The following is a 14,285-nucleotide window of genomic DNA, read 5'->3' as shown; positions in this document are numbered from 1 at the left end:
TCAGACTAAACACCGGCTCATGTTAACAGTCACTCAAGCGGCACTTAGAGGGAGTTTGGCTGAATCCGGAGATGGCAGTCCACCCTTTTCCGGGCCTGGGAACCATGGACTCGGACTTGAAAGTGCTGATTGTTAGCATGTTAGCATAATACTTTTGGCATGCTAGCTCTTTTAGCTCATTTATTTTGTTACTTGATGCTATCTGGCCAGCATGCTAACTGTTAGCATTTCAGTTTGGCTTTAGCTCCTCAGCATTCACACTAAATTTCTACAAACCCCGTTTCCATCTGAGTTGGGAAATTGTGTTAGATGTAAATATAAACTGAATACAATGATTTGCAAATCATTTTCAACCCATATTCAGTTGAATATGCTACAAAGACAACATATTTGATGTTCCAACTGATAAACATTTTTTGTTTGCTAATAATCATTAACTTTAGAATTTGATGCCAGCAACACGTGACAAAGAAGTTGGGATGGATGGCAATAAATACAGATAAAGTTGAGGAATGCTCATCAAAGATTTATTTGGAACATCCCACAGGTGAACAGGCTAATTGGGAACAGGTGGGTGCCATGATCGGGTATAAAAGTAGATTCCATGAAATGCTCAGTCATTCACAAACAAGGATGGGGCGAGGGTCACCACTTTGTCAACAAATTTCCCGGGCGCGGCACCGCTGCTGCCCACTGCTCCCCTCACCTCCCAGGGGGTGAACAAGGGGATGGGTTAAATGCAGAGGACAAATTTCACCACACCTAGTGTGTGTGTGACAATCATTGGTATTTTAACTTAACTTAAAATGCGTGAGCAAATTGTTGAACAGTTTAAGAAAAACATTTCTCAATCAGCTATTGCAAGGAATTTAGGGATTTCACCATCTACGGTCCGTAATATCATCAAAGGGTTCAGAGAATCTGGAGAAATCACTGCACGTAAGCAGCTAAGCCTGTGACCTTCGATCCCTCGGGCTGTACTGCATCAACAAGCGACATCAGTGTGTAAAGGATATCACCACATGGGCTCAGGAACACTTCAGAAACCCACTGTCAGTAACTACAGTTGGTCGCTACATCTGTAAGTGCAAGTTAAAACTCTCCTATGCAAGGCGAAAACCGTTTATCAACAACACCCAGAAACGCCGTCGGCTTCGCTGGGCCTGAGCTCATCTAAGATGGACTGATACAGAGTGGAAAAGTGTTTTGTGGTCTGACGAGTCCACAATTCAAATTGTTTTGGGAAACTGTGGACGTCGTGTCCTCCGGACCAAAGAGGAAAAGAACCATCCGTATTGTTATAGGCACAAAGTTGAAAAGCCAGCATCTGTGATGGTATGGGGGTGTATTAGTGCCCAATACATGGGTAACTTACACATCTGTGAAGGCGCCATTAATGCTGAAAGGCACATACAGGTTTTGGAGCAACATATGTTGCCATCCAAGCAACGTTACCATGGACGCCCCTGCTTATTTCAGCAAGACAATGCCAAGACACGTGTTACATCAACGTGGCTTCATAGTAAAAGAGTGCGGGTACCAGACTGGCCTGCCTGTAGTCCAGACCTGTCTCCCATTGAAAATGTGTGGCGCATTATGAAGCCTAAAATACCACAACGGAGACCCCCGGACTGTTGAACAACTTAAGCTGTACATCAAGCAAGAATGGGAAATAATTCCACCTGAGAAGCTTAAAAATGTGTCTCCTCAGTTCCCAAACGTTTACTGAGTGTTGTTAAAAGGAAAGGCCATGTAACACAGTGGTGAACATGCCCTTTCCCAACTACTTTGGCACGTGTTGCAGCCATGAAATTCTAAGTTAATTATTATTTGCAAAAAAAAAATAAAGTTTATGAGTTTGAACATCAAATATTTTGTCTTTGTAGTGCATTCAACTGAATATGGGTTGAAAAGGATTTCCAATCATTGTATTCCGTTTATATTTACATCTAACACAATTTCCCAACTCATATGGAAACGGGGTTTGTAGTTCTTGGAAAAATATCTATATATTATACTGGTTCCAAAATTTGATTAATCTCATTAAAACGATTAATCCTGAACTATAAATGATAAATAAACACTTTGTAAGGCGCAATATAACACATTGAGCTTCCTGGAGGAAGCTACTTCCTAGTTAGACAACATACAATAGATAGCCTATACAGTACTGCCATCTAATGTCTTGGAAGTGCAACTGTATTGCACATGAAACTCAAATGTAATAGGAAAACAAGATAGAACAACTGAACCGCATAGTTATCATAATCAGCTCATTTTAAATGTTACAATAAAATATATATTTTATTACAGTTTTCTTACTCTGAATTTTTATACACAGACATTTTTCTTACACTGAATTTGTATACATCAAAATTTATTTTACAATGAATACATCCATCCATCCATTTTCTACCACTTGTCCCGTTTGGAATATTTTTACAACTGCCATTTTTTTTACAATGAATTTTTTTATACATAATTTTTTTAAACAGATTTTTTTACACCAAATTTTTACATACCGGTACTAAATTTTTGACACTTATTATTTTTTTATTTTTTTTACATAATTTTAAAACACAATTTTAACACTGAATATTTGAGAACAAACATTTTTATTCAATAAAACAATCAGCATAATTTGATGTAAAAAAAATTCAATTCGCAAAATTCAAACGCACAATATTCAGTTCCATAAATTTAGTGTCAAATAAGGCTTCCGTGATAAAGACACAAAGGAACGTCGATACAGAAGTGCACAGATTTGAGACTTTTAGACATTCCGTTGTCAGCCTATCAAATGCGATCACTTGCACTGGGGCGGGGCCAAGGGGCCGAAATGTAGGGATGATGTTCGAAACCGGTTCTCCAGGTTGTTCGATAAGAAAAGAACCGATTCCATTGACTCAAATCCCTTTTTGAGAACCGGTTCCCGTTATCGAGGCCACTATAGTAAAGAAAAAGAGTTGGTTCTTTATTCGAATCCCTGGGAACGAATCCCTTCCCACAGGAAATGCCCTATGGGACGGCAATGTTATGCCCATTTGATTGTAGACTCCTACTAACACCTTGTGGCGATATGAAAATACTACGCGTCATTAGTTTGGGCACTTCCGGGTTGGCGACGTCAGTTCAGTTCATGAGACAATTGAGAAGTAGACAAGTTGTGTTAGCTCTTACAAGCCTTGGAAAAGATATGTCTGTAAGTAAACTGTTTAACTTGTTTATGTAACTCAATATTAAGGTGGAAAGTGGTTAAGTTTGATACTAAGATGTTTATTGAAAAACGATTTTTGTGCACTGTTTCAATGGATGTTTTGAGGACTTAAAATGGCTGCCAGTCGTGTATTTCCACCATCGAAATAGTTTCAACACTCAGAAGTATTTGTTTGATGATAGTATTGTATATTTGTGTGAAGCCAATATTTACATATTGTGTATTAAATTTCAGTATGTTAATCGAATCACATAGCTTATATATTTGTCATTGTGTGTATTTCAGTTTAAAAAAAATAATAACAGTCCAGTGCTAGACAAAAGTAAAGATAGGAAAAGACAAAGCAAGATCAACAACAATAAAGAGCCTAAATGGATTAATCTGCTTTGGAACTTTATTAGACGTCTTGGATTGTTTGTTAGCTGTCTGCCTGTGTGTGTAGTTAGTATGTTCCAATAGCAGCAGAAGTGCACTTTTTGGATAGCTGTATTATTTTCAGTTTTGTGTCCAAGGGACTGATTTTATTTAACACTATATTATTATTTATACACCTATAGTGATCACAGAGACAGTTTGTTTTTGTGTTACTGTATATATTTGTTTTTCTGAAAAATCCCACTTATAATAAATAAATGATAAATGGGTTGTACTTGTATAGCGCTTTTCTACCTTCAAGGTACTCAAAGCGCTTTGACACTACTTCCACATTTACCCATTCACACACACATTCACACACTGATGGAGGGAGCTGCCATGCAAGGCGCTAACCAGCACCCATCAGGAGCAAGGGTGAAGTGTCTTGCTCAGGACACAACGGACATGACGAGGTTGGTACTAGGTGGGGATTGAACCAGGGACCCTCGGGTCGCGCACGGCCACTCTTCCACTGCGCCACGCCGTCCCACTTAATATACTTTGGGTAAAAACAGTCAATTTATTTTATTTTTTTTTGGGTGGGGGGGGGGGGGGGGGGGGTAACAGTCAATATTTATTTTTTTATTTTATTTTATTTTATTCTTATAAAATAAAAGTGAGCTTTTGTTAAACCAAATATTGTGTTTTTTTCCATATACAACAACCTATCTGGATTCGATAAGAGAATTGATAAGGAATCGGTTCGATAATGCTCGAACTCGATAATTTCTTATCAAACATCATCCCTACCGAGATGTTCTTAAAGCTACAGGCACAAACCTGTTGGGACTTCCTGCGGGCTCACATTGTCCACGCTGGGCAGGAAGGAATCTTCCGGATAAAAGAAGAAGGACACAGGGAAAGAAGATTGGAAGCAGAGTAGAAGAGGAGTTTCACACTTGTATCAACAACACCCACACACAGGAATGACTAGTGCGTGTGTGCACCTTGCAGCGGGTCCTCTGTGAAGAACTGGGAAGCTTCCAATGCAGACTCCGCCTCCTCAGGACAAAATGCTGCCACCCACACAAAGAACCAGTCAGGATTGTGTTTACTGGGATCACACACACGGCCATAAACACACACACGCACACAGGTACACACGCACACACAGACCCGTGTGGGGGCGGAGTTACCAGGCGGGAGGTGGAGCTTGTAGAGTAGTTTGAGCTTCTCCGTCATGTCTCCGTGGTACATGCCGCCTGCACACACACGAAACAAGGCAGTAAGTCCACGTGTCGGTTGGCGTTGTACGCGTCCACTCACTGAGCGCCGTGATGAACTCCTTGAAGTTGACCAGGCCGTCCTGGTTCTGGTCCAGGATTCTGAAGAGGCGCGCCGACAGCGTGGTGGTGTGGTCTCCGCAGATCCAGGGGGCGAGGGCGGCGAACAGCTGGCTGAACTGGAGCGGGTCGATGCGGTACTGCTCCAGGTAGGGCAGACTCGGGTCGTGGCGCTCGGCCGCGGAGCTGCTGGAGCCCCAGTAGCAACTGGTCATGTGCTTGGACTGAAAGAGACCGGAAGAGGGCGGGACCGCGTTGACACCGGGGAGCTGTCAATCATGTGACTTGGGACAGGCGTTCCCACCTTGAAGAGACAGTAAAGCTCCTCCAGCTCCTCGATGCTGAAGGCCGACTCCGTCATCATCGCTCTCACCTGCGCACAAACGCACCCGTCAGCGCTCAGCCCGCGTTAGCACGTTAGCATTCGCCGGCGCCATCACCCACCACGCTTCGTTTGGCGGTGTCCTCCAGCGACTGGATGACCTTTAACCTCTGTTTGAACCTCATCTGCTCAATGACATCTGAGCGAAGGCTGCCGAACTTCTGCTGACACGACAGGAAGCATCAGTCAGTGTCCAAAAGTTTTTTTAACGTCAGCATTCTAATATTAGAATGATAGCTTTTTTAGCAAATTTTGCAGGTATACACCTTAGCGTCAAATATTTAGTTACTTGACAAATGCTACCTGTTAGCATGCTAACGTTAGAAGGCGAGCTTGTAGTTAATATAAAATAAGTATACACCTCAGCATCAAATATTTTGTTACTTGACAAATGCTATCTCTTAGCATGCTAACGTTAGAAGGCCAGCTTTATGCAAATGTTATCGGTATACACCTCAGCATCGAATATTTTGTTACTTGACTGATGCTAACTGTTAGCATGTTAACGTCAGAAGGCTAGCTTATAGTTAATTTAATAGGTATACATCTCAGCATCGAATATTTAGTTACTTGACAAATGCTACCTGTTAGCATGCTAACGTTAGAAGGCTAGCTTGTAGCTAATTTTATACGTATACTCCTTAGCGTCGATTATTTTGTTACTTGACAAATGCTACCTGTTAGCATGCTAACAGTAGAAGGCTAGCTTTAAGCTAATTTTATTGGTATACTCCTTAGCATCGAATATTTTGTTACTTGACAAATGCTACCTGTTAGCATGCTAACAGTAGAAGGCTAGCTTTTAGCAAATGTTATCGGTATACACCTCAGCATCGAATATTTAGTTACTTGACAAATGCTACCTGTTAGCATGCTAACAGTAGAAGGCTAGCTTTTAGCTAAGTTTATAGGTATACTCCTTAGCGTCGAATATTTTGTTACTTGACAAATGCTGCCTGTTAGCATGCTAACGTTAAAAAGCTAGCTTTAAATTAATTCTATAGGTATATATATATATATATATATATATATATAATACAAATACTGTTAACAAACACTTGACTTTAATATTTTTTCCTATTCAGCCACACAAACATCATCTTTAAACCACTCAAAATTGTACTATAAATAAGAGTATACCAGAGTCCTATGTACACCATAGTAATTTATTGATATGGCGCATAATGTCCTCCTTTTTGGTGTCATGGAAATGGTCACCCTAACTCCTCAGCGTCGAATATTTTGTTACTTGACAAATGCTAGGAGTTAGCCCAAGACCGTACAGTTTTTGACTGAGACATTATGATTTCCGCAGTTAGACTGAGATCGTACAGTTTTTGAGTGAGACTATTCGGCCCCAGGAGTTAGACTGAGACCATACGGTTTTAGGAGTTCAACTGACACGATACGACTTCAGGAGTTAGACTAAGACCATACGGTTTTAGGAGTTCATTTGAGATATTTTCCAGGAATTAGATCGAGACCATATGGTTTTAGGAGTTCAACTGACACGATACGACTTCAGGAGTTAGACTAACACCATACTGTTTTAAGAGTTCATTTGAGACAATACGGTTCCAGGAATTAGGTCGAGACCATTCGTTTTTTGACTGAGGCCTAATGGCTCCAGGTGTTAGCCCGAGAATGAGACTATTCAGACCCAGGAGTTAGACCGTGACCACACAATTTCAGGAGTTCCTCTGAGACGATACGGCTTCAGGAGTTAGATTGAGACCATACGGTTTTAGGAGTTCAACTGAGAGTATACTGCTTCAGAAGTTAGACTGAGACGATACGGTTTTAAGAGTTCAATTGAGACCAAACGGTTTTAAGAGTTTATCTGAGACGATACAGCTGCAAGAGTTAAGTCGAGACCATACTGTTTTTGACTGACGCTTAATGGCTCCAGGAGTTAGACCAAGACCATACGGTGTATGACAGACTGTACGGCTACAGGAGTTAGACCGGGACTGTACGGTTTTTGACTGAGACATTATGACTTCAGTAGTTAAGCCGAGATTGTACAGTTTCTGAATGAGACTATTCAGACCCAGGAGTTAGACCGTGACCACATAATTTTAGGAGTACATCTGAGACTATACGACTCCAGGAGTTAGACTGAGACTAGAGATGTCCGATAATGGCTTTTTTACCGATATCCGATATTCCGATATTGTCCAACTCTTAATTACCGATACCGATATCAACCGATACCGATATATACAGTCGTGGAATTAATACATTATTATGCCTAATTTTGTTGTGATGCCCCGCTGGATGCATTAAACAATGTAACAAGGTTTTCCAAAATAAATCAACTCAAGTTATGGAAAAAAATGCCAACATGGCACTGCCATATTTATTATTGAAGTCACAAAGTTTCTCTTGTTATATTCTTATTTTACTGTTATATTTTTATTGTGATTGTTGCTTTTTATTTTTATTCTTATTGTAATATTTTTCTATTCTGTTCCTATTTATACCCCCATTATTTACTTTTCAAATTCGATCTCAATTCTGTACACTGCAGCTGGAATTTTAATTTTCCTGAGGGAACTCTCCTGAAGGAATCAATAAAGTACTATCTATCGATCTATCCAAACAGCAGCTTGGAATTTGGGACATGCTCTCCCTGAGAGAGACTATGAGGAGGTTGAGGTGGGCAGGGTTGGGGTGGGTGGGGGTAGGGGGTAGCGTCCCGGAAGAGTTAGTGCTGCAAGGGATTCTGGGTATTTGTTCTGTTGTGTTTATGTTGTGTTACCGTGCGGATGTTCTCCCGAAATGTGTTTGTCATTCTTGTTTGGTGTGGGTTCACAGTGTGGCGCATATTTGTAACAGTGTTAAAGTTGTTTATACGGCCACCCTCAGTGTGACCTGTATGGCTGTTGCATTGATTTGTGATGAGAACAGCTGGTAGATATTATGTGATTCGGACGGCACACACGCAAAGGAAATGCCTTTAAAGTTTATTGGCACTCTGTACTTCTCCCTACCTCCGTGTACACAGCGGCGTTTTAAAACGTCATACATTTTACTTTTAGAAACCGATACCGATAATTATGAAACCGATACCGATAATTTCCGATATTACATTTTAAAGCATTTATCGGGCTACCGATATTATCGGACATCCCTAACTGAGACCATACGGTTTTAGAAGTTCAACTGAGACGATACGGCTTCAGAAGTTAAGTCGAGACCATACAGAGGCTTAATGGCTCCAGGAGTTAGACCGAGACCATACGCTGTATGACAGACAGTACGGCTACAGGAGTTAGACCGTATGGTTTTTGAATGAGACTATTCAGACCAAGGAGTCAGACCGTCACCACACACCACAAAAAGGAGTTCATCTGAGACTATACGACTCCAGGAGTTAGACTGAGACTATACGATTTTAGGAGTTCAACTGAGACAATACGGCTTCAGGAATTAGACTGAGACCATACGGTTTTAGGAGTTCAACTGAGACAATATGGCTTCAAGAGTTAGACCAAGACCATACAGTTTTAGGAATTCAACTGAGACATTATGTCTTCAGGAGTTAGATCGAGACCATACGGTTTTAAGAGTTCAACTGAGACATTATGACTTCAGGAGTTAGACCGAGATTCTACGGTTTTTGAATGAGACTATTCGGACTCAGGAGTTAGACCGTGACCACACAACGTTAGGAGTTCATCTGAGACTATACGACTCCAGGAGTTAGACCGAGACCATAAGGTTTTAGGAGTTCAATTGAGACAATACGGCTTCAGGAGTTAAACTGAGACTATACGGTTTTAGGAGTTAAACTGAGACATTATGACTTCAGGAGTTAGACCGAGATTGTACGGTTTCTGAATGAGACTATTCAGACCCAGGAGTTCGACCGTGACCACACAATTTTAGGAGTTCATCTGAGACTATATGACTCCATGAGTTAGACCGAGACCATACGGTTTTAGGAGTTCAACTGAGACAATATGGCTTCGAGAGTTAGACCGAAACAATACGGTTTTAGGAGTTCAACTGAGAAAATATGGCTTCAAGAGTTAGACCGAAACAGTACGGTTTTAGGAGTTCAACTAAAACTATACAACTGCAAGAGTTAAACAGAGACTAGACGGCTTCAGTAGTGAGACTATTTATCTCTCTCTCTCTCTCTCTTAATCTATCAATGACCCTCTGACCTCGTATGATGACTTGATGAGTTCAAAGATGTCGATCTCAGGCGGCGGTTCGTCTCCACTAGTTAGCAGTGCATGCAGATGAGGAACAGGCGACGCTCCGACCTGCTTATTAACGACATTATCCAGGTACCTACACACACACACCAGTGTATATAATAAGATTCACAGTCATTGTAAGAAGTGGGCGGATCTAGAGTGAGGACCCATGCAGAACTGTACCTGCCCAAAATGGTCATAGCTTCCCCCTCGTCACTACAGGACAACAAGGCATTCATGTTGTCATGCAGCACTGCCAGTGCCACCTGCAGGTGGATAAAGGTGTGTGCAGGTCAATACTCAACACACAGTAAAAAGTGGCGGGGCACGGGGGTTCTACCTGAAAGATGACTTTGATGCCCTCGTAAAAAAAGCAGTCGACGAGCAGGACGGCACTATCAAAGGGCATCACGGACAGGAAGAGGGTAAGGAACCAGGACAGGCTGATGGTGGAGATGACCCCCAGTTCCTGCATGTGGTCATGCAACAGGGGGAGGAAGCCTTGGGTCAGGTCTTCAAACACGCCCTGATCTACCAGAGCTCCTGCAAACAGAAGACATGTCTGTCAGCAACAGCAACCAGACAGTAACGCACCGTGGAAACCTTCTTCCTGGAATACTCAGGTACTGAAATAAAGTCATACTGGAATACTCAGGTACTAGGACGAAGTCGTACTTTAATATTAGGGAACTGAAAAAAAGTCATACATGAATACTGGGGTACTGAAATAAAGTCATACTGGATTACACAGGTACTAAGATGAAGTCATACTTGAATATTAGGCTACTGAAATAAAGTCATACATGAATACTCAGGTACTGAAATAAAGTCATACTGGATTACTCCGGTACTAGGATGAGGTCATACTTGAATATTAGGGTACTGAAATAAAGTTATACACGAATACTCAGGTACTAGAAATAAAGTCATCGGGTACTGAAATAAAGTCTTAGATGAATACTCAGGTACTAGAATAAAGTCATAGGGTACTGAAATAAAGTCATACATGAATACTCAGGTACTAGAAATAAAGTCATAGGGTACTGAAATAAAGTCATACATGAATACTCAGGTACTGAAATAAAGACATACTGGAATACTCAGGTACTAGGATGACGTCATACTTGAATATTAGGGTACTGAAATAAAGTCAGACATGGATACTCAGGTACTAGAAATAAAGTCATAGGGTACTGAAATAAAGTCTTACATGAATACTCAGGTACTAGAATAAAGTCATAGGGTACTGAAATAAAGTCATACATGAATACTCAGGTACTAGAATAAAGTCATAGGGTACTGAAATAAAGTCATACGTGAATGGGGGGGGTAGCGGGTGTGTATATTGCAACCCGGAAGAGTTAGGGCTGCATGGTATTCTGGGTATTTGTTTTGTTGTGTTTATGTTGTGTTACGGTGCCGATGTTCTCCCGAAATGTCTGTTATTCTTGTTTGGTGTGGATTCACAGTGTGGCGTATATTTCTAACAGTGTTAAAGTTATTTATACGGGCAACGTCAGTGTAAACTGTATCGCTGTTGGCCAAGTTTGCATTGCATTTACGTGTGTGTGCGTGTTGAAGTCGCACATATTTTGTGATCGGGCCGGCACGTTGTTAGAATGGATGAAAAGCAGACGTGACGACAGCTCGTGGAGGACGATAAACGCAGTACCTTGAAAGCACACCCCCAAGACTGTGGACGAGATATAATGACTGATGAACAACTTCGTTCGATAATGAAAGATGCCTCAGCTCAAAGCTTGAGCCCCGACCGACATTATTGAACTAGCATCCAAGAAAAGATGGCAGGTATCTGGCTTGGGCACATCAGATTAGATCAGTGTGTTGCAAACTGAGCAATTTAAAGTCCTGAATGGTTGGTTTATTCATTGTTATTTTATTTTCTAATTCATTAGCCTGTGGAAAAAGTTAATGTTGATATTTACCTCAGAAGGCTACAAATAGAAAAGAGGCATTCAATTTTTATTTAAATTGTATTTGATATGCCATTGATATTTTTTAATTATTATTATTATTATTTGAAACTCGATTTTGCATGTCACTATAAAGTTATATATGCCTTGCTTGTTCAATATTCAATGCAAAACTTGTTTGAGTCCCTATTAAAAGGTTAATTTGTTCAACCTTGGCCCGCGGCTTTGTTCAGTTTTAAATTTTGGCCCACTCTGTATTTGAGTTTGACACCCCTGGTCTATTGTGAGCAAACTGTGGTGCTGAATTTCCCCCAAGGATCAATAAAGTCCTACATGAATACTCAGGTACTAGAAATAAAGTCATAGGGTACTGAAATAAAGTCATACATGAATATTCAGGTACTGAAATAAAGTCATACTGGAATATTCAGGTACTAGGATGACGTCATACTTGAATATTAGGGTACTGAAATAAAGTTAGACATGGATACTCAGGTACTAGAAATAAAGTCATAGGGTACTGAAATAAAGTCATACATGAATACTCAGGTACTAGAATAAAGTCATAGGCTACTGAAATAAAGTCATACATGAATACTCAGGAACTGAAATAAAGTCATACTGGATTACTCTGGTACTAGGATGAGGTCATACTTGAATATTAGGGTACTGAAATAAAGTCATACATGAATACTCGGGTACTGAAATAAAGTCATACTGGAATACTCAGGTACTAGGATGAGGTCCTACTTGAATATTGGGGTACTGAAATAAAAAGTTATACATGAATACTCAGGTACTGAAATAAAGTCATACTGGAATACTCAGGGACTAGGATAAATTCAGTTGAATATTTTGTTTCTAGAATGAAGTCATACTGGAACTTAGGTACTAGTATAAAGTCATCTTGATTACTCAGGTACTAGGATAAAGTCATACATTCACAAGTACTAGGATTAAGACAGACTGGAATATATATAGTCACACGAGAATATTACGGTACTTGAAAAAAGAGGTACTGGTATCAGGTAATAGGATAGTCCAAATGGAAACATTTGGTACTAGGATTAAGTAATCCTGGAATACTCTGGTAGTATGATAAAGTCATACTGGAATGCTCTGGTACTAGGATAAAGTAATACTAGATTACTCGGGTATTAGATTAAAGAGTACTTGGATAGAGTCAAACTGGGACAATTACATATCAGGGAAATAGTTATTGGATCCTCAGGACTAGAATAGAAGGATCAGAAGATCCGACAAAGTAGATTGGTAAAGAGATGCTGCAATACTCAGGTACTGAAATTAAGTCATTCTTAAATACTGAGGTACTTGGATAAAGTCATACTTGAATACTCGGATACTAGCATAAAGAGTTCCAGGATACTTCAGTACTCGGGTAAAGTAATCCTGGAATACTCGGGTCGTCGGATAAAGTAATAGTGGAATACTCTGGTACTAGGATAAAGAGACCCTTGGATACTCGGGTTCTTGGATAGAGTCAAACTGGTATACTACGATATTAGGATAAAGTCACACTTGAATACTAAGGTACGAAGACAAAGTCACACTGGAATATTCAGGTACTAGGATAAAGTATTCCAAGATACTCAGGTACTAGGATAAGTCATACTTGAATACTTAGGTCCCTAGGAAATAGAAATCCGGGTTACTCAAGTAGGATAAAGAGACCGGGATACTCGGGTACTAGGATAAAGATATCCAAGATACACAGGTACTAGGATAAGAAGATTCAGGATACCTAGATACTAGGATAAAGGGATCCAGGACACTTAGGTACTAGAATAAAGAGATCCAGGATACTTAGGTACGAGGATAAAAATGTCCAGGACACATAGGTACTAGGATAAAGAGGTCCAGGTTACTTAACTACGATGATAAAGAGACCAGGAGACTTAGGTACTAGGATAAAAAAGATCCAGGATTCTTAGGTACTAGGATAAAGAGATCCAGGATACTCAGTTACTATGGTAAAGAGATCCAGGATACTTAGGTACTAGGATAAAGAGATCCAGGATACTTAGGTACTAGGATAAAGAGATCCAGGATACTTGGGTACTAGGATAAAGATATCCAGGATACTTGGGTACTAGGATAAAGTGATCCAGGATATTACGTTACTAGGATAAAAGATCCAGGATACGGGGGTACAAAGATGTGGGGTGGGGAACTGACCTACGACCCTGGTGTTGTAGTAGTCAGGCAGCATGCGTTCACAAAGCGCCACCAGCAGCCAGAAGGCTTCTTCCTCCGTACAGTAAAGGAGCAGCACCGACGTGACGATGTTCATGGCCTGCAGGGGGTGGAGTCAGTCACACCACCAATACACGTAAGGACTCTTCAGTCATTTTGTCACTGAAGCAACACCTGAGGTTTCCTACCTGGCAGTATCCGATTCCCGGGTTTCTGTGGGCGTAGGCGGTGAGGACGCGCCGCAGCGCCGCGATGCCCGTCTCGTTCTGGAAGGCTCTGTGTTCAGGCATGGAGCGGTGAAGGTCGCGCTCGATCTCCTCCGTCGCCAAGGAACAAAGCCCCATGGCCTGCTCCACCAGGTCGCCATAGTAACCGACATGAGTCGCCATCTGGTTCTGCGCTCCTGCGGAGACGAGTCGAATCGATGACGCAAGACGGACAGGCGCCGACACGGAGGAGGAAAACGAGGTGGTACCTGAGAAGAGCAACCACAGCTCTCCCCTCAGGCGCTCCGGAATGCCACTGAGGACCAGCTCTCTGGTTCTGGAGGTTCTGTACATGCAGACGCCACGGCCAAACTCAGAGAAGTGGATGTTCCACGCCTCCACCTTCATCTTCTCCTTCATCTGCAAG

General features: G+C 41.2%; 1 protein-coding gene across 2 annotated transcripts in view; it reads right to left on the bottom strand.

Moving 5' to 3' along the window:
- Nucleotides 1-14,285, bottom strand: part of tbc1d9b (TBC1 domain family member 9b) — a 45,251-nt gene that overhangs the window by 4,215 nt on the left and 26,751 nt on the right. Inside the window, exons 9-20 of one of the 2 annotated variants that reach the window (XM_072914909.1) lie at nucleotides 14,128-14,278; nucleotides 13,841-14,055; nucleotides 13,635-13,752; nucleotides 9,845-10,047; nucleotides 9,688-9,770; nucleotides 9,469-9,598; nucleotides 5,359-5,457; nucleotides 5,219-5,287; nucleotides 4,898-5,138; nucleotides 4,768-4,833; nucleotides 4,579-4,647; nucleotides 4,412-4,462 (exon numbers count right to left, since the gene is read on the bottom strand). In XM_072914909.1, coding sequence (XP_072771010.1) covers nucleotides 4,412-4,462; nucleotides 4,579-4,647; nucleotides 4,768-4,833; nucleotides 4,898-5,138; nucleotides 5,219-5,287; nucleotides 5,359-5,457; nucleotides 9,469-9,598; nucleotides 9,688-9,770; nucleotides 9,845-10,047; nucleotides 13,635-13,752; nucleotides 13,841-14,055; nucleotides 14,128-14,278 — 1,495 coding nt within the window. Of the gene's footprint in view, nucleotides 1-4,411; nucleotides 4,467-4,578; nucleotides 4,648-4,767; nucleotides 4,834-4,897; nucleotides 5,139-5,218; nucleotides 5,288-5,358; nucleotides 5,458-9,468; nucleotides 9,599-9,687; nucleotides 9,771-9,844; nucleotides 10,048-13,634; nucleotides 13,753-13,840; nucleotides 14,056-14,127; nucleotides 14,279-14,285 lie in introns of both variants that reach the window. The other variant, XM_072914908.1, reaches the window with a different exon arrangement.

Source organism: Nerophis lumbriciformis, linkage group LG16 (genome assembly GCF_033978685.3).
Source record: "Nerophis lumbriciformis linkage group LG16, RoL_Nlum_v2.1, whole genome shotgun sequence".
In the NCBI taxonomy this organism is placed as follows: domain Eukaryota; kingdom Metazoa; phylum Chordata; class Actinopteri; order Syngnathiformes; family Syngnathidae; genus Nerophis; species Nerophis lumbriciformis.
This window is presented reverse-complemented; position numbering and strand designations above follow the sequence as displayed.